Raw genomic sequence first — 24,134 nt, 5'->3', positions numbered from 1 at the left:
TAGAGAGGGTAGGGGTAGAGGGTGACGTGGACAATTGGAGATGAAGGTGAAGGAAGGGCGGTGTCACATCGTTCGTGTGAGTTTGTTGGTTTGAAGTGCTCTCTCTTTTAAAGTTTAGCCTGCCACTCCACTATTGACTATTGCTTTTCACATCCTTTTACATTATTAACTCTCTTTTCAAAAAAATTTTCTATTTTTTTGGCTTCCAATTTTTAAGTTTATGTGTATTTTATTTGTTTTTTTTTTTAAATAAAGGAAAATTTGAAACATATTTCTAAAATAGGTCGTTGAAAAACTATTTTAAAAATAGGTGATTTCACGTTAAAAATAGGTGATTTGAGTTGAAGTACTTCCATGAAGTGAATCTCACATCTTCTATTTTTTCTTATTTTTATATATATACTACACTGAAGCTACACATTTTTTTTATTTTCTAATTATTTGTATACGTGAGTTCCACACATTTCATTTTTTTAATTATTTATATATATGTACCCACCAATAATAATATATATATTAAACATTCAAATTCAAAAAATATATTTCTTTATTAAATTAATTTAATTTTTTAATTTTTTTCTTTATTTATATTTTAATATCACAATCTTCAACTTTTCTTATTAAATTCATTTTTCTAATTTAATTTAATTATTTCTTAATCAAAATTAATCATATTTTTTTTCAATTTTCAATTTTTTTAAAAAAACTCATATATTAACAAAAATATGTTATTAAACAAATAAAAGTAGTAACAATGACAATGGAGAGAAGTTCAAATTACTAAAAAAAATAACAATTTAGCCCAATTCTCAAATAACAATTACTTGGTCTTGGGACAAGTCAAGAAATGTCCTTGCAAAGGGAGTTGAGTTTTAGATGTAAATTAAAATAAGATAATATATATGTAGTATATAGTTGTTCCTTTTTAAACAATCATAACAATAATGCATGGTACATTTTACAACGGTAAAAATACATGAAATTGCGTGACCAAACTGCAAGTCCAAGTCAATATTAAATTAGAGCCACTTACAATTTTATAAAAGAATAAAAAATCAAAGTTCAAAATCGTATGAATGTTACATAGTACAGTCTATACACACATACATTATCATTGATCTCAATAGATCAATAATCCTCAACCTTTGAGCAATTTCAAAAAGCAGCGAACAGAAAAAAAACTTCAAATACCACGTAGAGAGATTTAAAAAAAAAACAAAATGGACCAAAATATGATTATCGTAAATAGTTTCCATTTTTTTTTAATTATATTTAAAAATATTTCTAAATAAAATCTTAATACTTAATGTTGGGAGTTTTGACAAAAAAAAGTTTGAAATAGAATAGGGACAAAACATGATTTAAGTACAATGAAATGAAATAGTTAGAAGGGTCTAATTCTAATTTTGTTTCATGCAAATCAAATCTAATAATGTGTCACACACTGTCAAGAAGAATAATGAAAAAATATATTGTGATTTGTTCATTTTGTCAGTGGAAGTTTAAACCCCATAAAAAAAAGGGAATTTGAATAAAATTTTTTAAAAATAAATTTAACGAATCTATTATAAGAAGAGAAAGTCCAAAGCTCCAACAAACAATTCCCTTAAACGGCACGTACCAATATATTTTATTGTGTAAATATCCACCACCAATCATATATAATTATATGAATTTTGGCTGACACAAATACCTTGTTAACTGTGACTGTTCTTACTGTTGTTTCCCTTTTCCTAACATTTTAATATTTTTAATATTTCCTTTTCTTTTCAAAATCCTTTATTATTATTATTTTTATTTACTAGTTCAAACATTCAAATACTTATTTACTTACCCTACTTTATACCAAATGTATATATTTTTTATGTTCCCTTTTCTTTTCAAAACTCTATTTTCTTTTATTTCTTTTTGGAAAACAGCTAGTTTATTAGTTCAAACATTCAAATACTTATTTACGTACTTACCCTACTCTATACCATTATTTATTCCACTCTTAGAATTATCTTTTAAATAATTAAAAATTTTGACGTTAATATATATGTTTAGATAATTTATTTCATTCATAAACATTTTTTATTTGGTTTTTTATGAACAATCGAAACTCTTTTCAAACTTTAGTATATCTACAATTCATGGGAGTGAAGAGATTTAAACTTTTCACTCAATCAAAGAAACATGTATACAAAACGCATTTACAAGTATAAACTAGTAGATTAACAATCATTTATATAAACAAACGCACATAAAAAGAAGTTAGATGTTAAGTTTTCAAATATACTTAAGTTATATTTAAATTGTAAATAATAATTAAAAAAATTAAGCATTAAGACTAAGAGTAGTTTCTCGAGTAAACTATAGGACTTGAAACATAACAACATTTAAAAGTGGCATGTTGGGACTTGAAGAACTAAAAATAAAGCAGGAGGAGTTCAATTAAACAATTAATTAATTAGTAAGGATTTGACCGTTGTGCATTAAAATAATTTGAATAGAACACACATTATTGTTTGTTTAAGTTTAAATTGAAGCAAGGTGTTGTGGTTTGTGCTGACTTTATTATTTATTAGTTATTGGTATTTGGTTTTTGCAAACATTTTACCCAAAATCCGAATCCTTCTTTCTTCATCTCTATCCTCCATTAATGGAGAAATCAAGGTTTCATTCTTTAAATCTTAACTCATTCTCCAAGGAAATAAATTAAGCTCATGCACAAAAGAAAAAAACAAAACAAAACAAAAACAAAGAAAGAAAGAAACACACATTACAATTCACAACAGCTTTCATTTGAAATCTCTGGACTCTTACATTTCACGAGGTTGCACGCCTAAGCTTAGCTTCTCTCCCAAATCGATTTTTCTCCAGCTTTCTCTCTGTCTTTTTTCTAGTTTTCTTCTTCTTATTTCTCTCTCTGGTTTTTCGTTTTCAAAATCCAAAGAGGGTTTTTTGGTTTTTTGGTTTTTAGGTCCATTTCTTTTTCATTTTCATTTGATTCCAATGTCATCATTGGCGACAGTGATGGCTACTAGAAGGCCTAAATGGCAGTACCCACAACCGGCGCCGCCGACTCCGAGGATTCTCCACTTTCCGAGGAGGCCAAGGATGCGGCGGCGGCCGTCCAAGAGTTTACCAACAAAACCCACTTCAGATGGGAGAGGGAAGCTCGAGGCGTTGTTTGGTCAGGAACGGGAGTTTTTGAAGGAGAGTTTTCCGGTTGTTTTGATGGATCCTGAGAGAGAGAGGGAAGGTTATGGGGGAGGTGCAGCGGCGGCGGAAGAGAAGTGGCGGTTTCAGGCGGAGATGTTGAGGGCGGAGTGTAATTTGTTGAGGATGGAAAGAGAGATTACTAACAAGAAATTGGAGAAGATGAAGAGTCGAATGGAAAGGACTCTGAAATCAGCTGTTCAAGCTCTTGTTTCTGTGAGTATTTATCTTCTTTTTCCCTTCAATTTCAGTTCTCTGTTTTTAATGGAACTAAAAAATTCCCAAAGGGAAAACGATTGATTTGAACTCAATAAAACGTAGGAAGTAATTTTTTCTACTTGGGTTTTGGGGTTTTATGAGAAAGAATCATATACTGAAAACAAGTTTGTTGCAGGGGAGAAACAAGATATATGAAGGCAATGATGTAAAGATGGTATTGGAGGATGAGATCAACGATTTGGCTCAGAAACTCGAGAGGTTGCGAAGAGGATCAAGAGATAAACAAATAGAACTTAAGAAGAGTAGTAATTTTGACAAACAAGCGTCATTGCTACAGAAAAAGCTTGAGAAAATTGGAGAGGATACTGATGAACTGAAAACTGTTGCAGAAACGAAGAAGACTTGTAGAGATCAAGAAAGCTTCATATCAAATGGCAAATTCAATGTGAGAAGAATGGTTTAATCTAATAATCTGTTTTGTGATCGTAATTGTTAATGGTATCAATCTAATCAACTATTGTTTAAAACTTCGAAGAATGTTCAGGTGGACGTTTTGAAGAGAAAAATGGAGGATCTGTCTAAGGGAACTTTGTTAGAGAGAATGAGGGAGGAATGTAGGTCTATGCTTTCCACTCCATCCGCCAGCTCCGTCCGCTCCGCCACTCTACCGAATCTGGTAAAATTTCTCTTCTCGAGTGATCTAGATTAACCTAATTCGAATAGAATTAAAATCTCTAATCTCTAATCATTGTGTCTTTAATCGTTCAGGACTCAACATTATCGCAAGAACAAAATCAATGCTCAGGGCATTGCAAGGCGATTATTCGAAGAATCACAGAGCAAGTTAAAGCTGAAAAAGATCAATGGTCACAAATGCAAGAGATGTTAAATCAAGTAAGGGAAGAAATGGAAGAATTACAGGTATCTCGTGAGTTCTGGAAAGATCAAGCGCTAGAATCCGAATCACAAATCCAATCTCTTCAATCCTCCGTAAGAACATAAAATTTCTTCTATAAAACTACATTACCATAATCAATCTTAAACCTAATATTCAAACATTCAATTTCAATTATTTAGGCATCTAATTGACGATTGAATTCAAAATTGATATTGTGGTGGTAGGTTGAAGAATGGAAAGAGAAGGCGATGGCGCATGAAATTAACAAAATGAAGAAGAAGGGACAAGGTTCAGGTTCACTACCAGATGAAATGGAGAAGCATGTGTTGATTTGCAGAGTGAAGGAGAAGAAGAATAATCATAATCTAGTTCTCCATGCAAGGGATGTTCGAAGCAGACGGAGAGAGATCTCCATTGATGAATTACAACAAGAACCACAACAACAACAACAACAACAAAAACTTCATACGCAAATGAAAACGATTGAGAAAATTCAGCGATTACCTTTTCGAGAAATCGGCAACCATCTTCATAAGTGAATTTGAAGCGTTCTTGGTGTTGTTCTTAAATTTTTTTTGGATGCATTTTGGTTTAATTGTTCTACCGAATTTGTAAATATAAGTTGATGAGGGTTTTTAAGGAAAACTAATATTTTAATTTTTAAGATAAAAGTGGGTTATTCAAATAACGAAAATCATCTCCATATGAGTCCAACTTACATCGTGTTATGTATGTACTCAACGGTTAGTCCCTCCATTTTTTTATATGACCAAAATTTAAAACATCTTATTATTTCTATGCTCAAATTTTAAAAATAAAAATAGATAGATTGCTTTAATAATAATAATAACAATAATAATATATTTGAAAATACAAACTAAAATATTTTAAAAAATATATACAAAATTTTATATTCTACCAATAAACATTTATTTTGTGTGACTGTATCAAATTTCATCCCGTTAATTTTATTTCTAGTACATTGTGCTTTTGTCTAGGTTGGAGGTCTTTCTAATCCATTTAATTACCCATATTTCATTGTGCCATGTAAATTTGCAATATATACCATATATAATAATATAATACCACCTAACCAATGAAGGTTTTTGACATCGGGTGTAAATGAGTTAGGTTAGAGAGATTTTCTTGACCAACAGAATGTTTGGGTTAAAACTAGTAACCCAAATAACCTAAACAAGATCTTCAACACCAACCCTCAAATTTTGGGTTGGATTGATTTTAGGGTTATTTATTTATTTTCTTTTCTTTTTTTAAGTATACTTTTATTAACTTAAAATGCTTATATTTGTTTACAACACATATTAATAACTAAAACTTCATAAAATTCAAATGTCAAATATCAAAATCCAACATATCTATTAAAAACTTCATATTAATATGCATGAATTTTAATATTTATAAGTTATTATATATATATAATTAGAAATTCGGGTTGGGTTGGGTCAACCCGAATTTTTAAAAATGTAACTTCAACCCAACTCAACCCAACCCTTACACTTTAGATTCAGTAGTACAAGCTTTTCAAATTATCGTGTTATTTGAACACCTCTAGTTTAATTTGCCAAAGAATAATTGGGTCTTGAGAATATATACTAGGTTTTATTTAGAACATTACTATAGTTGTTTATTATATAATGTGTTGTATATATATATGTGCAAAATAATTAAATATACATATGAGAAAGTATGTAAAATATATATATTAAAATATGATGTATATATTATATAACTTAATGAAAATTTATAAATATAATAATTATATTTGATATAAATCTCATATATTTGAAATTAATAACTAAACCAAATACGTGCACAAATATAACAATTGTACACTATATCATCTTATATATCAAATATTATATGACACATATTTTTATTTTTGAATTTGTTTATCAACAAAAAAAATAAACAACAACATATTTTTTAAAAACTATAGAATTTGTAGAACAATGAAAAAAATAGCAAAAACGTACAAATATTTGTATAAAAACTCGAACATAAAACCATAGGAATTAAGAAAAAGGAAAAAATCATGTAAAAAATCACACAACAACGACAATAAAAAAACAAAAATAAATGAAATTTATATGAAAAAGAAAAAAATAAACCAAATAATTACAATTTAAAAAAATAAATAGGTAGCATCTCCTGTTAAATAAATGGAATCTCATAATTGTTTTTTAAAAAATACAGATATCTCGCACTAAAGGCTCTAAGCTAAAAATGAATAATAAACACTTTAAATTCGAATTTGAAATGAACTAAAATGGAACTATTTTCATTTTTTTATAAAATAAAATAAAAAACAACTAAAAATTAAGAGGATATTATACTCATTTGGACTTGACTTTTGCCTAATATGAAAAACTTATCGTTTCTTTTATATAAAAAAATATGACATTTTCAAATATAGTAAAATAAATTAAAATATTTACTAAATATAGTAAAATTTTGATTTTGTATTAATCTCTATTAATAATAAAATCTCAATTTTTACTATATTTTGTTGAATTTATTTTTAATAATTCGTTTGCCAAATATTGGTATATTAAAACATTGTGTAATTTAGCTCCTAAATATAGGCTACATAGGTAGAAACCATCTCAAAGAATAAGCTAGAAATAGGGCAGAGAGCCCACTATAAGTGTGTTTTCACCTCAGCCCAAAAGAAATTATTCCCAAATTGATTTACAAACTTAATCCTAAAATGATGGGTTCATATAAATGAGTCATAAACTTATAATCTCAATGTCTAATCTATTCTTTTTTTTTTTATTATTTATTTTCTATTTTTGCATGGTTATCCTTCCATTATAGTTTTTAGCTTTTGTGTATCAACATACTAAAACTCACCGGCCTAGGTTATAAAAGCTTTGGCTCTTTCTTAATTTTGTGCATGCTAGTTATAATATATATACAAATAACTCATTTTGCATCAATATTATTAGCTGACTTAGAAGTAAATTGGTCTCCATACCGAGACACTTAGGTAATTTAGACCACACATTTAAAATATTTTTTCAGATTATTTTTACTGAGCCATAAAGCTTCTGTCGACAAAATCATTACATTTGCATAAACTTCTCTAACTTGTTTTTTTCTTCTTCTTAAATTGTTTATTATATGAAACGAGAAAAGACCCACCATTATGGAGATTTTGGAAGATTTGATTCTCAAACGTAATCGATGATGCAAGTTAATACAAACAAAGATATAGTGGAGAAGTTGCTAGTGATTTTCCTTGATGATAAATAATGAGTTGAACATGTTAGGTATTGAGCATCTTTTTCTTTTATGTCTTTCCCCTTAAGTACTATCATTACAACTTGTGGGCACAAGAAACTTTTTCATTTTTAATATTAGGTTGTTGGTGAAAACAAATAATTTATTGCTAATTAAGATCAACTTAAGAAAGCCGCCGGGCCATCGTTTTCTTTTCATTACTGTGTTTACTATAAAAGAACGTATGTAGTAAAAGAGATTAATCCAACAAGTGTCTGTAGTGAAGAAAAATTTTAACTTTATAGTTGTCAAACATCAAGAATCAAATTATAGCAGATCAAATACCAAAGATTTAAAAACTAATTGAAGAAACTTTTGGCAAGCAGAATTTAATATGAACTAACATTAATTAATGTTAAAATAATTGAATAGGTCGTTCCTTTTTTTAATTGAAAATAAGACTTAGAGTTTAGTATAAAATCAGTATCAGCTCAAGTAATAATAATCGAAGAAGTGGAGAAGAGAAGAGAATAGAATAGAAGAGAGAGTAATGAGCGAAGTAGCAGCTAAGACGGTGTGTGTTACTGGTGGTTCAGGATACATAGCCTCTTGGATTGTTAAATTCCTTCTCCAACGAGGATACACTGTTAGAGCCAGTGTTCGAGATCCCGGTTCGTATCAGCTCATTTTTCATCAATATATTTAGACTCCGTTTGACAACGTTTTTATTTCTTGTTTTCTTAGTTAAAACCACCTCTAAAGTATTGTGGAGTCCTTACTATCAATTCATGGACCATTCTTTTGACTTGCCGGTGTGTGTAGAAAGGGTGCTGTGGGTTTTTCGGGATGAGAGAAATAGAAGTGAGTTTACGGGTGTGGAGAGGGATCGTAGGGATGCTTGGGCCCTTTTTCGTTTTCCGGCCATTGTGTTTCATTTTGTTTGTTGTGGGCTTAGTTTTTTGTATGTTCGTATATTCTCTCTTTTTCTCAATTGAGAGTGGTTATTTTCATTGGAAGAAAATGGAAATTCAAATTTACGTGATTGTAGAAATTGTAGCTAATATATAAGTTCGAGAGTAATTTTATCAATTTTTGGATTCAATATTTTCTTTTATTCAATTTAAGAGTCGTAATGTTTACGAGCTTAGTTCTCACCAGTGTTTGGATTTTGTTGGTATTAGATGATTCAATAAAAACTGCCCATTTGGTAGCATTGGATGGAGCTGATGAGAGACTTCATTTGTTCAAAGCAAATTTGCTTGAGGAAGGTTCATTTGATTCTGCCATTGAGGGTTGCCAAGGAGTTTTTCATACTGCTTCTCCCTTTTTTCATTCTGTTTCAGATCCTCAGGTTTAATCATTTCCAATTATTCTAAATTATGGATGGAAAAGATAACATGATTTTAGAAGTTAGAATTTATCAGTCCGATCTATGTTTTGTTTTCAGGCTGAACTTATCGAACCAGCGTTGAAAGGAACATTAAACGTTCTAAACTCGGTTGCAAAAGCTTCATCCGTGAAGAGGGTTGTGTTAACATCTTCCATGGCTGCTGTTTCTTATAATACAAAGCCTCAAACTCCTCAAACAATTGTTGATGAATCTTGGTTTTCTGATCCTGATATGTGCAGAGACCAAGAGGTATAATCGTATATATAATTAATTAATCATTCTTAAATAGTTTCATTATTACTATGTTATCTTCTAAATGAGCTTAGTTCGACCATCAAAAATTCGATCTCTACCAAATGAATAATTATTGTTATTATTTAGATTTGGTATTGCCTCTCCAAGACTTTAGCTGAGGAGGCAGCATGGAATTTTGTGAAAGAAAAGGGAATAGATTTGGTTACTATCAACCCTGCCATGGTTATTGGTCCATTATTGCAACCAACACTAAATACTAGTGCTCAAGCCATTCTCAACTTAATTTCTGGTAAAACCACTTATTTCATAACTATTTAGTTTTTGTTACATTAACTTAAATAGGTAATTACAAAACGGAATGAAATGATGCAGGAGGAGAAACATTTCCAAATTCAGCATTTGGTTGGGTTAATGTGAAAGATGTTGCAAAAGCTCACATTGAAGCATATGAAATTCCAACAGCCAATGGAAGATATTGTTTGGTTGAGAGAGCTCTTCACTATTCAGAAATAGTTAAAATTTTACATCAACTCTACCCTTCAATTCAACTTCCACAAAAGTAAGTCTTCCTCTGTCATCTATCCTTTTACCAACAAGGAAGATAAAACACTATTCTAAATTGCACAAACAAAATATATACTTACATGCAGGGCTGCTGATGAGAAGCTATTTGTATTGGCATATCAAGTCTCAACAGAGAAAGCAAAGAGCTTAGGCATTGATTTCATTCCTCTAGAGGATAGTTTGAAGGAAACAGTGGAGAGTTTGAAAGAAAAGAAGTTTATAAGTTTTTAAGCCGCTTATTTTGTTTTAATGTATGAAAGAAGAACTCTTTTCGTTGTGGAAAGGAACTGCTTAAAGTTTGTTTACGGTAATGTTGTCATAATTAAGTACTCCTTAATTACAAGAGCATTTGATTTGCTGATATGTATGTAAACTGAACCTAATAGATATAATAATTAGAGTACTATAGTTAATAAATGCATTATAATTGATATAATGTAATTGAAATTCATTAGTGTGTAAACATACTATTAAATATATGAGAACAAACCATAATCTAAAAAAATAAAAAATCATTTATGTCAATGGCTAAGTAATTATGATCTTTTTATAGTTATAGAAAAGTGAAAAAAATAATTAAAAAGCAAATTATATTCTCTTTGAACAACAACTTCAAAATTGTTGAATAAAATATAAAAAATAAGCCAAAATATTTATAAATGATAGATTTTTTTTTAATTTCTTTAAAAAAAATGTAACAAACCATTAAAATATTTACATTATATAGAATAATTTTTAAAAAGAAAAAATTCCATAGGTCTACAATAAAAAATACCAAAAATGCCTTCGTAAACACACGATTAATTTGACACTCGTGCGTACGTACAATCGTTAGATTCCTTTGATATACGATTGTTTAAATTTGACTATTCTTTTATGATTTTAGTTGATTTTTTTCAAGATTTTTCGATAGCGATTGTTTATATTTGGGTTACGATCGTTTAGATTTGTTAGATGGAAAAGAAAAGAAAAATTGAGAAGATGAAAATGAAGGACAAACCTATAATATTTTAAAAAATTGCTCGTTCATGTACTTTTTGATTTTGCTTAAATTTATCTTTTTAAGAATCTATCAACAATCAATGACATTAGTAGGAGGGTAGAATATCTCTCATTGATATAATCTAAAATTTTAGTATGTTAGTAAATATTTTTATACCAGTTTTACAATAATTTTACATAAAATAACTAACATAATTTAAAAAAATGAAACCAAATAATTAAGGGTGGTTAAAAATGCTAAACCACTATAATTAAGAATTAAAAATTGCTCCATAGAATAAAAAAAATCAAAAGTTTGTCCGATTAATAATAGTTTTAAAAAAAATTACATTACATGACATTTTCTAAAAAAATTGTAATTTATATATAACAAATACGTTACTCATAAAATAACTAACATTACATGACATTAATAATAGTTTAACACTCCGTTTTTATAACAAATACGACGATAATTTACTCTTAATTTTATAATTTTTGTAATTTAAAAACTCTATTATTATTATATATATATATATATATATTTTTTTTTTTTTTGCTATTTTTGTGTCACTTTTGCTCTTATTAAAACTCCACAAGTTCAACTTCGCATTCCCTCTCTCCCTTTCCTCTGCCGAGTCTCATCCGCTCGTTGCGCTGCGCCTCCCAACAGGTTCGTTACTGGTATTCTTTCCATTTCATATCTGCCTTTGTTTCTCGGTTGAATTAATTAAATTAGGCTTAGGGTAGTTAGGAAACTGTTTTTATACATATCTATGTGTCTGGATCATAATTGATTGCGTTTCGGTGAGCTTTTAACCTAAAAATTATGGTACTGAAGAAGATGATCGGCCTTATTTTTGTGGAAATTTTGAAATTTCGCTTTCCTTAATTGTGCCCTAATCTTACTGTGGTGATTTCATTTCGACCCTTTTATGGCCTTCAAAATTTTATTATCTAATTGTGGTACTGAAAAGGTATTAAATAATGATAATAATTTCGTGTAAGGAAAGACCTTTATGTTAATATATATCTTAAAAAATAAAAACAAAAAACTTGTTAGAAACTTTTAAGTTGGTATTTAGTTTAACATTTTATATATTTAAATGTGTAGATGAATCGTTTGGAAAACGGTATTTAAGGGCATTTTTGGGGTAGGACAGGAGTGGGGTGGAGTTGAGTTGAGTGTAATAGTCCTCTAGTTCTTTGGGAGTTGAAGATTAGGATTAGGATTTAAAATAAAAGAGTTGGGTAATTCATTGGTCAACTTTCGAATATGACCTCCATCGATCATTGTTGGCCAATTTTCGACCAACATCTATGGTGACTCCCTGGCAAATTTCTGACAACCAACATCATACAAACAAATTTAATTTTGCTATTGAAGACAAATTTTGTGTATCAACATAATTTTTAACTCACTAATGTAAGTTCAAGAGAGCTCGAAACCTGCCTTAATTTTGTGCTAACTAAGTATAATATATATATATTTCACTATGTATCAATATCATTAGTTGACTTTGCAGATACACAATTTGTATCGTGACCCTCCCTACACTTAGGATTAAACCTCCTTTTCTTATATATACTTTTTATAATATTTATATTGCTATAAAGCTTCCGTTCACAAAATCTTTGCCATTGCAACTTCTCTAGCTCTCTCTCTCTCTTTTTTGTTTTTTTTTTTGGCTTAAATGGTTTATTATATTAAATGAGAAAAGGCCAGGATTATGGTGAGTTGGAAGATTTGATCTCAAACGTAACTGATGATGCAAAAGTTAATTCAAACAAAGACATAGTGGAGAAGTTGCTAGTGATTTTCTTAATGATAAATTGGACATGTTCGGTATTGAGCATCTTTTTTTATACTAGGATATTTAGATGTGTGTTGCACGTGTCAAGCTCTTTCTTTCTTTTGAGATTATCTATATTTTTCTACTTTAAAATTATATATATACACACATACTAAAATTTTTAAATAATTTGTACTTATAAAAGTTCATTAGTTTATTGTGATTATTATTAAAAAAAAAGCTAAATACACAATGAGAAAGAATCATGTACACTTAACTCAAAACACTTATTACTGTATATAATTATATAAAAAGACTCAAAATTCTTGGACTTGGATTTCACCATTGACATCGTTTCATTTTTATATCCCTTACATGTGTTTTTCAAGTTTTCTTTTAAATTTTAAAATTTAACCTATCGCAAATGCAACACAAAAGTATATATCAATATAAAGGAAATAATAGACAAAACAAAATATAATGAATAAAAAAACCAAGAAAACAAACCTAAGTAGAAGAGAGATTTAAAATGTTTATAAAAAAAGATTGAGGGAGTTCTTTGTATAGTTGTAGAAGATAAAAGTTACAAAACGTTTTGGAATCTCATCATTAATATCTATTTTAAAAATTAAATTATAGAAATAATGTGATAACTTTTCATATTCTAACCTCTTGATCGTAAGGCATTCACGTGACAATTTGAAAAAGATTATAAATAATTAAGGATAATTATACTTCTTTTTCTTTCTAATATTAATTAAATAATCATAAATAAAAAATCAAGTAAATTTGGTTGATATTGTTAATATAGAATTCGGTAAGAATCGTCCAAAGATGATTCGATATATGTCTTTCTCCCTTGATTCCATATATAGTATCAGTTCAGGTAATTATAACTGAAGAAGAAGAGAAGAGGAGAGAGAATAATGAGCGAATTAGCAGCCAAGACAGTGTGTGTTACTGGTGGCTCAGGATACATAGCCTCTTGGATTGTTAAATTCCTTCTCCAACGAGGCTACACTGTTAGAGCCACTGTTTGAGATCTTGGTTCGTATCAGCTCGTTTCTCATCGATTTACTTAAACCCCGATTGATAAAGTTTCTATTTCTTGGTTTCTTGGTTAAAATGTTTTTTTCTTTTTGGATAAAACCACCTCCTTCTTAATCCACCATTTGAGGAGACAGAACAATTCTTTTGACTTGCCGGTGTGTGTAGGGTGCTGTTGGTTTTGGGGGATGAGAGAAATAGAAGTGAGTTTACGGATGTGGAGAGGAATCATACTGGTGTTTGGGCCCTTTTTCGTTTCCCTTGTCTCTCTTAGCTTTGATTTCGAAGACGTTTTTTGTAATTATTCTTTGGAAATGATTCTGCATAGTTCCGAGCCTCATTGTTTTTTGTGGATTTGCTTTTTTGTATGTTCACTTATTCTGAATAGTGGTTATTTTCATCAAAGAAAAATGGAGACGTGGTTGTAGTCTTGTAGTTCCGAGCCTCATCTTGTTTTTTGTGGGTTTGGTTTTTTGTATGTTAACATATTCTGAATAGTGGTTATTTTCATCAAAGAAAAATGGAGACGTGGCTGTAGTCTTGTAGGAATTGTAGCTATTATATAAGTTTGAGAGTAATTTTATAAATTTTAGGATTTAATATTTTCTTTTATTCAATTTAAGGGTAGTAATGTTTACGAGGTGATTGGATTTTGTTGGTAATAGATGATCCAATAAAAACTGCCCATTTGGTAGCATTGGATGGAGCTGATGAGAGACTTCATTTGTTTAAAGCAAATTTGCTTGAGGAAGGTTCATTTGATTCTGCCATTGAGGGTTGCCATGGAGTTTTTCATACTGCTTCTCCCGTTTTTCATTCTGTTTCAGATCCACAGGTTTAGTCATTTCCAATTACTCTAAATTATGGATGGATAGAAAGTTATTATTTTATTAGTTTTAATTAAGATTTTAAAAGTTAGAGTTTAGTCTGATCTGTGTTTTCTTTTCAGGCTGAACTTATCGATCCAGCATTGAAAGGAACATTAAATGTTCTAAATTCAGTTGCAAAAGCTTCATCCGTGAAGAGGGTTGTGTTAACATCTTCCATGGCTGCTGTTTCTTATAATACAAAGCCTCAAACTCCCCAAACAATTGTTGATGAATCTTGGTTTTCTGATCCTGATATGTGCAGAGACCAAGAGGTATAATCATATATATAATTAACTAATCATTCTTAAATAGTTCCATTATTACTATGTTATCTTCTAAATGAGCTTAGTTAAACGGTAAAAAATTCGATCTCTACCAAATGAATAATTATTGTTATTATTTAATCAGATTTGGTATTGCCTCTCCAAGACTTTAGCTGAGGAGGCAGCATGAAATTTTGTGAAAGAAAAGGGAATAGATTTGGTTACTATCAACCCTGCCATGGTTATTGGTCCATTATTGCAGCCAACACTAAATACTAGTACTTAAGCCATTCTCAACTTAATTTCCGGTAAAACCACTTATTTAGTAACTTTTTAGTTTGTGTTACCATTAACTTAGGGTGAGTTTGAAAGTAAGTATGAGATTGTTAAAATCACTTTTCTTTGGATAATGAGGTTTGACATGAAGTGAAATTGAATTTTAAAAAAGTATATAAAATAAGTAATTACGAAATGGAATGAAATGACACGGTTATAAGTATATATATGATGCAGGAGGAGAAACATTTCCAAATTCAGTATTTGGTTGGGTTAATGTGAAAGATGTTGCAAAAGTACACATCGAAGCATATGAGATTCCAACAGCCAATGGAAGATATTGTTTGGTTGAGAGAGCTCTTCACTATTCAGAAATAGTTAAAATTTTACATCAACTCTACCCTTCAATTCAACTTCCTCAAGAGTAAGTGTTCCTCTCATCTATCCTTTTACCAACAAGGAAGATAAAAATAATATTCTAAATTGCACAAACAAAATACTTACATGCAGGGCTGCTGATGAGAAGCTATTTGTATTGGCACATCAAGTCTCAACAGAGAAAGCAAAGAGCTTAGGCATTGATTTCATTCCTCTAGAGGATAGTTTGAAGGAAACAGTTGAGAGTTTGAAGGAAAAGAATTTTACAAATTTTTAAGCCTTATTAACAGCCTCTTATTAAAATTCATCCATCACTCCCTTACTCTTAATTGTCATATGCTATTTTTTTTTGTGTGAAAGAAGGACTCCATCTTTTCATTGTGGAAAAAAAAAAAGCTTAATGCAAAGTCTTTAAAGTTTGTTTACGGTAATGTTGTCATAATTAAGCACTCCTTAATTACAAGAGCATTTGAATTTCTGAAATATGAATTGAAGGTATTATATGTAAACTGAAACCTAATTGATATAATTAGAGTATTATAGTTATTAAATGCATTATAATTGATATAATGTAATTAAAACCCATTAATTAGCGTGTAAACGTACGATTAACTATGAGAATAAACCATAATCTTAAAAAAAAAACGAAAATTATTTTTGTCAATGGCTGAGTAATGATCTTTGTATAGTTACGAAAATTGAAAAAGACAAAAAGAAATTAAAAAGCAAATTGTCTTTTTCTCCTTGACCAGCAACTTCAAAATTATGGAACAAAATACAACAATCAAATTTTGGAATCTATTACAAATTTACAATAAACTTGTATTAGTCTAAAATCCAAGAACTAAGGGTGGTTAAAAATGTTAAACCTCAATAATTAAGAACTTCAAAATTCTCCACAGAATCAAAAAAATTCAAACGTTTGACTAATTAATGATTGTTTAGGAAATCAATTTGGTTTTCGCCAAAATATTCAAACATTTTTATGAATTGGGGCCACGTCATGTAGTAATTTAAATAAAGTAAAGAAGACGAATTGGTCACTTTTATCCTTTAAAAATTCATCTTATTTGTGAACACTCCACAAGTCCAACCTCGCATTCCCGCCCCCTCCCTTTTTTCTCTCCGCCGTATCTCATCCGCTCGTTGCGCTGCGCCTCCCAGCAGGTTCGTTTCTGGTATTCTTTCCATTTCATATCTGCCTTTATTTCTCTGTTGAATTAATTAAATTAGGTTTAGGGTAGTGAGAGGAAACTGTTTTTATCCATATTTATGCGTGGATCATAGTTAATTGTGTTTTGATGAGTTTTTAACCTAAAATTTATGGTACTGAAGAAGATGAATCGGTCTTATTTTTGTGGAAATTTTGAAATTTCGCTTTCCTTAATTATGCCCTAATCTTACTACTTAAGGTGATTTTCATTTCGCGCCTCTTATGTGCCCTCCAAATTTCATTATCTAATTGTGGTAATAAAAAGGTTGGTATTTAGTTTAACCTTTTATATATTTATATTCTATGATGAATCACTTTGGAAAACAGTAGGTTTGGGGTTATGATTAGAGTGGAGTTAGTCGACTATTTATTTGAAATTAATAATGTATATATTTAAAATTAATAACTAAATTAAATAAATTTATGGATATAACGATTTTACAATATACAATATATATACAATATATGAGATATACATTTTCATTTAAAATTACAGTGTATTATCGAAAAACTATTGAAGATGTAGAATAAAAAATAAAAAAGAATTAAAAAAGAAAAAAGCAATTAAATATTTACAATTAGAAATAAATAAATATATACTATCTTACATTAAATAAATTGAATCTGATTAAAGCTTCAAACTTATTTTTTTAAAATATTTTTCCCCTTGCTATGATTACAAGTGGCATAATTAATATTATCTGACTTGTGGGCACAAGAAGCTTTTTCACTTTTATAGTAGTTTGTTGGTGAAAACAAATAATTTATTGTGTTTAATATATTCCAATTTTAGAAAAAAATATGTACCTTGAAAGAGAAATAATTATGTAGTTATAAGAGATTCATCATCCAATTCTCGAACTCTGCGAATATCATTGAAGTAAACCCATTTGAACTGATTAAAATTAGATAACTTTACACTAAATATTTATAAATATATCAAAATAGTGATATAAAAATATTATAAATAAATAAAATATTTTGTTATATTTATAATATGCTATAATGACAAATGATTATAAATGTAAAATTTTGCTATAACCGATAAATATTTTAATTTATATTGCTATTTTGGAAAAGGTTCCTTTTATAATACTTTGCTATAAACATGATGGATAAACATGATGGATAGAAAATAACAGTCTATAGCTATTGAAATATTTTGGTAATTGAAAAATTTTATGGAGAAATTGAAAAAACTAATTCTTTTTTGTTTTATCTTTGAAAAGTAGCCTAACTTTGTGGATTGTTTTCAAATTTATAAGAGACCGAGATAAATCATTTGAAATATAAAACAAAAAATGTTAGTTTTGTCCATTTCCTACTAAAATTCAATGACTCCATCCTTATAAATTTGAAAACACAGAGAAATTGAGAAATTGTTAAACAAAATCAATCAAGAGAGGTCGAAGAAAATGAGCGGCGGAGCAGCGAAGACTGTGTGCGTCACTGGTGGCTCTGGATACATAGCTTCTTGGATTGTTAAATTCCTTCTCCAACGAGGTTACACCGTCAAAGCCAGTGTTCGAAATCCAGGTTTGTCTAATATTACTTCTTTTAATCAAAATATTCCTCTTCCCAAATGAATTCTTGTGAAAATCGATAACCCCAGTTGGCAATATTGAGTTTTATAGCAAAATTTCCTTCTCTTTGGTGATTAGTTTCTTGATCGGTTTCTTTAGTTTCTCTTCATTTTTCTTCCTTTAATCAAATATTCCTCTTCCCAAATGAATGCATGTGAAAATTGACAACCCCACTAGGGAGTATTTAGTTTTGTAGCAAAATTTCCTTCTCTTTGGTGATTAGTTTCTTGATCGGTTTGTCTTTTTTCCCATAGCTGATCCAATCAAGACTGCCCATTTGCTTTCACTGGATGGAGCTGCTGAGAGACTTCATCTCTTTAAAGCCAATCTCCTAGAAGAAGGTTCCTTTGATTCTGCTATTGAGGGTTGTCAAGGGGTTTTTCATACCGCTTCTCCCTTTTTCCATAATGTTACAGATCCTCAGGTTCGTTGATGAAACCTCTTGTGGTGGATTGATCATATATTAAAAAGCAAGAAATCTTGGATGTATTATTCATTATAGTAGCAAGAAAGCTTGGATGCATGTGATAGTACTAGAAAGTGTTATATTGAGAATACTAGTATGGCATTAGTAAGTGCATAAGGCTAATTAGTTAGGGAGTTAGTTTGTATATTTGGTAATAAATAAAGAGATGGCCAGACAATTCTTGAATGATCTAGTGCTTGGCTTTGGTTATCAATATATATCGAATCCTGATTCCTGTTAGTGTTCGGTGGTATAATGACAATGTATTATTCTGTTACTCTGGTTGATTTTTGGTTCTAGGAGCTATCTTATTTATGTCTCTGATTATCTAGAACTCTGTTTAACTCATTTTTAGTTCATGGGACCACTCGTTTTAGCATGCTTACAAGTTAAAATTATATCTTAGTTTTGCTGCTCATTAGTTATCATGAGATGTTCCATGATGAAATTTCATTTTAGTCTTTTGATAAGATATTCTTTTCAGGCTGAACTTATTGATCCTGCATTGAAAGGGACACTGAACGTCCTAAAGTCAGTTGCAAAATCATCATCTGTCAAGCGGGTTGTCTTGACATCTTCGATGGCTGCTGTTGCTTATAGTGGACAACCTCGCAATCCTGATACAGTAATTGATGAAACTTGGTTTTCTAACCCTGAGATTTGTAAGGAAATGAAGGTATCCATTTATTTCATTTCATTTCAAATGAGAGTAGGACTGGACATAATCTACATAAATAGACTTGCTAATAAAATTTGAGAACTGTCGTCTTCCTTGAGCAGTGACCCTCATCTTCTAGTGTGAGGTCATTCACAAATCATCTAATTTGAGCAATGAAAAAAATTACATTCAAGTTACCTCTAATTTACTGTTTTCTTGTAACTGTCTAGATTGTAAAGTAGATAGTAAAGTGTAGAATTTTGAATGTCTTTTAGTCTTAGGATTATCTCCTTGATGAATAAAGAGCCGTGGTCATTTTCAGGAAATTTGATGAATGTTTTGTTTCACAAACTTATAAAGTGGCTTGAATTGAAGACAATGAAACATGAAAAAGTATTCTAAGATGGTTGAAAATGCATATTCAAATTTTAGTTCATGTACATAGATAACAAATAGCCCCATAATTGACTTCAAACTACAATATGCATTCTCAATCTCCTAGAGCTTGTTCAGTTATGATATCAAAGAAATAAACTCTATCCTCCATTTCTCTTTGGAATTCAGCTTTGGTACGTGCTCTCCAAAACTTTAGCCGAGGAGGCAGCCTGGAATTTTGTAAAAGAAAAGGGAATAGATATGGTTACAATAAACCCGGCAATGGTTATTGGTCCATTATTGCAGCCAACACTGAATACTAGTGCTGAAGCTATTTTGAACTTAATATCCGGTATTTGTTTAGTGATTTTGCAATATATGCTTGCAACTTCTCATAAAATTTAAAATTAACTCTCCTTGGTGCTTAATACTTGGTATCTAATTTAGAACAATGAATTATGCAGGAGCACAAACATTTCCAAATTCCACATTTGGATGGGTTAATGTCAAAGATGTTGCTAATGCACACATTCTAGCTTATGAGGTTCCATCAGCCAATGGAAGATACTGTCTGGTTGAAAGTGTTATTCACTATTCAGGAATTGTCAAGTTATTGCATGATCTCTACCCTTCTCTTCAACTTCCTGACAAGTAAGTCTTACTCGACCATCCCGATCTACATAAGCATTTTCAAGAAAACGCTGCTTTCTCGACAACGATCTTTTAAAATTATATAAGCCCTCCTTCCATGTCAATGTTTCTTGATCTTATTAAATTTGTAAACTTCATTTCTTTATAGCTTTTCGCCTTGGTTTTGATTCCTGTGATAGCGTTTATTCTTAAGTTTCTTTAATGAAAGAATCAATCATACATTATACCCAACAATGTCACAACAGTAGGTTCACAACTAATTTGGTTATTCACAATAGTTAGAGAAGGCATACAGTACTTTCATGGATGTTTTAAAAACTGTATGAATGTTGTCAACCGTTTCTTCTTGCATAAAAAAGCATCAATAATCGCTCAGTTGTTTATAAGTCCATTGTGGGTTGTTTTTATAAACTTAGGACAAAATGAAACGTTTTGGAAATTATAAACCTTCAATCTACAATTATCTTGCACAAACAATTCCACAGGTAAATTCATGATTATATTTCAACTATAAACTCCATGTATCGATTCTTGATTTCAAGCTAATCAGTATAATATTTTCAACTGCAGGTGTGCCGATGACAAACCGTTTACACCTGTGTATCAGGTGTCAGTCGAGAAAGCAAAGAACTTAGGCATTCAATTCATTCCCCTTGCAGAAAGCCTGAAGGAAACTGTTGAGAGCTTGAAGGAAAAGAATTTTATCAACTTCTAAACTCTTAGGTGTATCTAAGAGCCATGAAATTGTGTGAATTTTCTGATAGAAATGAATAGGTAAAGAAATAAGTGCTTTGTGTGAGGCCTTAGAATTGAAGCTTTACTCAATGACTTCTGTGATTTTCTATTAGTGATTTTCTATTAGTGAGTGTAATGAAATTTCTACATGTCATATTGCCCTCTAATTTCCTTTTACTCTACAAAGTCCTCTATCAAGTTTATCACATTGGTAGAATTCTTTTAACGGTAAAAACTAGTAGAAGTTTATCACATGGATATTATTTATCAATGCATTGGTGGAAATTAATGAGTCTAGGTTGGTAGAAGTCTATCAAGGTCTATAATAAATATGTTGTAATATTTTGCTATATTTGTAAATGTTTTCAACAATTTTGACATTTAAATTTTTTTTTCATGCACAAAATTTTAACACTAGGGATGAAAATTTCAAGTCCAAAAATACAATGTAAACCGAAGTAAAACATTTTTTTTGCTTTTTTCTTTTTAATTAGGTTATACGGTAGAGGGAGGTGAAGAAATTATAAATAGACAACTGTTATTTCTCTCCAAACAATCGTAATACAATTATTGAGAGCATGCCTATAATCACAAAAATGCATGTAATTGAACTTTAATGCGCATAATAACTTTTGTCACATCTTCATAACTTCAATCGGTTGATGGACCATCAGCTGGTGCAACTTCACCACAGATTGGAGGATTTTGTTTTCCTGTAATGACGGGTTTCACATTTGCACACTGAGACTTAATTGGACCTTCCGGTCCACTATAAGTGAGGTCAATATCAGCAATTTCCACTCCCTCACATGGAATACTCTTACTGCAAACAATTTTGACTGCAATCGCAGTTGCAGACGTGCCTCTAATATTCTTGAAGCTTACATTGCTGATCTTAATTTTTGATGCAACCTGAACAACAAAGAAAAAATAACAAAAATACATAACTCGAACAATATTATTACTATTGCAGTCTTTTGAGTCAGTTAATTAGTTCAAAACTAAAGAGACCTAATTTTAGCACATACCTTTCGGTTACATTGGTTCCATGGACAATATTCTTGGTCTATGATGATAGGGTTACTGACATTATCCATTTCTATATCTTCAAAATGCATGTCTGTGGCTGGAAATGCGACGGCAGAATCTGGCCATGTTTTGATCCTAACACCGTTTGTAGTACCGGTCAATTTGCATTTTTTCACCGTAACTCCTACCACTTCTTTTTCCTTGGTATATTTTCCCAAACTTCCTATGCTAATTCCATGTCCTGGTCCGCAAGTAACATCGCTAATAGCTACTTGTTTGTTGGAGTCTCCCACAGATATGCAATCATCTCCGGTTGCGATATTGGTATTGAGAATGTTAATCTGTTCTGAACTACTCACGTGAATTCCATCGGTGTTGGGACTATTGCCCGGTGCAGTAATTGTCACGTGGTCAAAGGTAAGGTTCTTGCAACCCAAAAGATTAATATGAAAATTCTTGCTATCCAATGACGTTATGCCCGTTACTATTGAATTTGTGATGAAATTGAGCTTCAAATTCTGATCATTTTAAACAAAACAAAAAAAACCCTTGATTTAAAAACGTGTTTGATTATTGCAAAAATATGTAGTGGTCAAATTATACGTAAGATGTTAGGCTAATAACATAAGCATGTTGTAATTAAAGCATGCAATTACCATGGGAAGCTTGGTGCATTCTTTCTTCAAATGGCAATCATTCTTTTCCCAACCTGCTTTTCCTTGGCCATCCAAAACTCCAGTACCTGACACTGTCAACAGATCGGTATTTTCCAAAATGAGTAGCCCTTCTCCTTCTGGATGGGCCGGAGCTTGTAATGTCCCTTCGATTTGTAGTTCGATAGGACTTTTACAAGGGCCTTTAAGGTTGGATTGACTTAATCCGTAACTTCCTTTTGGAATCAAAACTTTACTTGGAGTGGTCGATGCACATGCCTCCTTCCATGCACTTGTCAATGCCTGTAAATTAAATCATTTTGTTTGATAACTAAAATGTTGTATAAATTAAAATCTCTCGTCCAACTAATGCAAGTATTCGTACCGCAGTTATATCTGCATTAGGTTTGGCACCGTATTTTGTGATATCGAAAACACCACCAGCACCACCTGCAGGTTGAGCTGGTTTAGCTGAAGGTTGAGCTGCAGCAGGTTGAGCTTTAGAATTAGACACCAACAATAACAACAATGGCAATATTGCCACTACGTTTGATATCAATCCCATTTTTTTCTTTTTTTTACTCTGATTGGTTCTTGTTTTCTTTTTTTTTTTTTTTTTTATCAATGAATGATCGGTATGTTTTAAATTTTGATTCATCTAACTCTATTTATAAAGGAACAAGATTGTTGGAATTGAAATTATCTCTCAAATATTTATTAACTAAATTTGTCAAAAATGAGTGAGCGGTCGAAGTTAAATGCATGTGTGCTATGATTAGCTTTTCGTGGCTTAAACATGGGATGACTCATTCTCTCACACTCACCTTAACAAACGTCATTCCTTAATATTATTAAATGAGTTAACATAAACTTGATAAGAGTTTTAAGTTTTATAGCTTCTATCACTTAATGTTACTTTAGAGTTTAATTCTTTCATTAATATTTCGATTGAAAGACCTGCCATACACTTTAAGTTAACAATTAGTCTTTTTACCACGTGTGGCATTTTTTATTTTTTAGATATATAAAGGTTTGAATAATGAGACATTTTCAACCGGAGAATTTTTAAAAATTGTAAATTTTAGAAAATATTTACAACCTATAGCAAATTCTATTACTGATAGTCATCGATATGCTATAGTGATAGAAGCCTATATCAGTGACAGAATCCAAAATTTTGCTATCGTTTGTAAATATTTTAATTTATTTTGCTATTTTAAAAAATGTCCATTTAAAAAAATATATAGCAAAATATTTTAACTATTTACTAAATATAACAAAATCCATCAAACTCATCGTACCATTTAAATTTTTTTGCTATACTTTGTAAATTGTTTTATCTTTTTACTATATCCACCCCAATTTTCATTGGATAATTTAGATTAGATACTGTT

General features: G+C 30.3%; 4 protein-coding genes and 1 pseudogene across 6 annotated transcripts; 4 read left to right on the top strand and 1 right to left on the bottom strand.

Moving 5' to 3' along the window:
- Positions 1-2,578: 2,578 nt before the first annotated feature.
- LOC101220445 (centrosomal protein of 83 kDa) lies at positions 2,579-5,032 on the top strand. Of its 2 annotated transcripts, none has more exons than XM_011659336.2 (5): positions 2,579-3,417; positions 3,596-3,865; positions 3,965-4,096; positions 4,189-4,410; positions 4,543-5,032. In XM_011659336.2, the coding sequence occupies exons 1-5, from the start codon at positions 2,995-2,997 to the stop codon at positions 4,855-4,857; spliced, it is 1,362 nt and encodes a 453-aa protein (XP_011657638.1). In that variant the 5' UTR covers positions 2,579-2,994; the 3' UTR covers positions 4,858-5,032. The 2 variants fall into 2 exon arrangements, with proteins under 2 accessions (XP_011657638.1, XP_011657637.1); XM_011659335.2 differs by having other exon boundaries at positions 2,580-3,417; positions 3,956-4,096.
- Positions 5,033-7,927: 2,895 nt separating this feature from the next.
- On the top strand, positions 7,928-10,206 carry LOC101212236 (cinnamoyl-CoA reductase 1). The gene is made up of 6 exons (XM_011659334.2): positions 7,928-8,232; positions 8,743-8,912; positions 9,009-9,200; positions 9,333-9,495; positions 9,579-9,765; positions 9,857-10,206. Exons 1-6 carry the CDS (start codon positions 8,112-8,114, stop codon positions 9,999-10,001), a joined length of 978 nt encoding a protein of 325 aa, XP_011657636.1. The 5' UTR covers positions 7,928-8,111; the 3' UTR covers positions 10,002-10,206.
- Positions 10,207-13,290: 3,084 nt separating this feature from the next.
- LOC101212479 lies at positions 13,291-15,808 on the top strand (annotated as a pseudogene).
- Positions 15,809-16,391: 583 nt separating this feature from the next.
- Positions 16,392-21,261, top strand: LOC101211994 (cinnamoyl-CoA reductase 1). Of its 2 annotated transcripts, none has more exons than XM_031887112.1 (7): positions 16,392-16,544; positions 17,957-18,126; positions 18,428-18,597; positions 19,124-19,315; positions 19,862-20,024; positions 20,137-20,323; positions 20,894-21,261. In XM_031887112.1, exons 2-7 carry the CDS (start codon positions 18,006-18,008, stop codon positions 21,036-21,038), a joined length of 978 nt encoding a protein of 325 aa, XP_031742972.1. In that variant the 5' UTR covers positions 16,392-16,544; positions 17,957-18,005; the 3' UTR covers positions 21,039-21,261. The 2 variants fall into 2 exon arrangements, with proteins under 2 accessions (XP_031742972.1, XP_031742973.1); XM_031887113.1 differs by having other exon boundaries at positions 16,432-16,555.
- Positions 21,262-21,575: 314 nt separating this feature from the next.
- On the bottom strand, positions 21,576-23,320 carry LOC116404528 (exopolygalacturonase-like). The gene is made up of 4 exons (XM_031887110.1): positions 23,126-23,320; positions 22,744-23,043; positions 22,087-22,605; positions 21,576-21,970 (listed from the first exon to the last, which is right to left on the bottom strand). The coding sequence occupies exons 1-4, from the start codon at positions 23,303-23,305 to the stop codon at positions 21,710-21,712; spliced, it is 1,260 nt and encodes a 419-aa protein (XP_031742970.1). The 5' UTR covers positions 23,306-23,320; the 3' UTR covers positions 21,576-21,709.
- Between the last annotated feature and the right edge of the window lie 814 nt (positions 23,321-24,134).

Source organism: Cucumis sativus, chromosome 6, assembly GCF_000004075.3.
Source record: "Cucumis sativus cultivar 9930 chromosome 6, Cucumber_9930_V3, whole genome shotgun sequence".
In the NCBI taxonomy this organism is placed as follows: domain Eukaryota; kingdom Viridiplantae; phylum Streptophyta; class Magnoliopsida; order Cucurbitales; family Cucurbitaceae; genus Cucumis; species Cucumis sativus.
The sequence above is the reverse complement of the archived record's forward strand: the minus strand, read 5'-3'. Positions and strand labels throughout refer to the sequence as shown.

Coding starts and splice junctions, on each gene's coding strand:
- LOC101220445 (XM_011659335.2), top strand. CDS start 2,995: ATGTCATCATTGGCGACAGTGATGGCTACTAGAAGGCCTAAATGGCAG. Junction 3,418..3,595: donor CTGTTCAAGCTCTTGTTTCT/GTGAGTATTTAT, acceptor AGTTTGTTGCAG/GGGAGAAACAAGATATATGA. Junction 4,411..4,542: donor TCCAATCTCTTCAATCCTCC/GTAAGAACATAA, acceptor TTGTGGTGGTAG/GTTGAAGAATGGAAAGAGAA.
- LOC101212236 (XM_011659334.2), top strand. CDS start 8,112: ATGAGCGAAGTAGCAGCTAAGACGGTGTGTGTTACTGGTGGTTCAGGA. Junction 8,233..8,742: donor AGCCAGTGTTCGAGATCCCG/GTTCGTATCAGC, acceptor TGTTGGTATTAG/ATGATTCAATAAAAACTGCC. Junction 9,201..9,332: donor ATATGTGCAGAGACCAAGAG/GTATAATCGTAT, acceptor GTTATTATTTAG/ATTTGGTATTGCCTCTCCAA.
- LOC101211994 (XM_031887112.1), top strand. CDS start 18,006: ATGAGCGGCGGAGCAGCGAAGACTGTGTGCGTCACTGGTGGCTCTGGA. Junction 19,316..19,861: donor AGATTTGTAAGGAAATGAAG/GTATCCATTTAT, acceptor TTTGGAATTCAG/CTTTGGTACGTGCTCTCCAA. Junction 20,324..20,893: donor TCTCTTCAACTTCCTGACAA/GTAAGTCTTACT, acceptor TTTCAACTGCAG/GTGTGCCGATGACAAACCGT.
- LOC116404528 (XM_031887110.1), bottom strand. CDS start 23,305: ATGGGATTGATATCAAACGTAGTGGCAATATTGCCATTGTTGTTATTG. Junction 23,044..23,125: donor CTAATGCAGATATAACTGCG/GTACGAATACTT, acceptor TTTAATTTACAG/GCATTGACAAGTGCATGGAA. Junction 22,606..22,743: donor AATGCACCAAGCTTCCCATG/GTAATTGCATGC, acceptor TAAAATGATCAG/AATTTGAAGCTCAATTTCAT.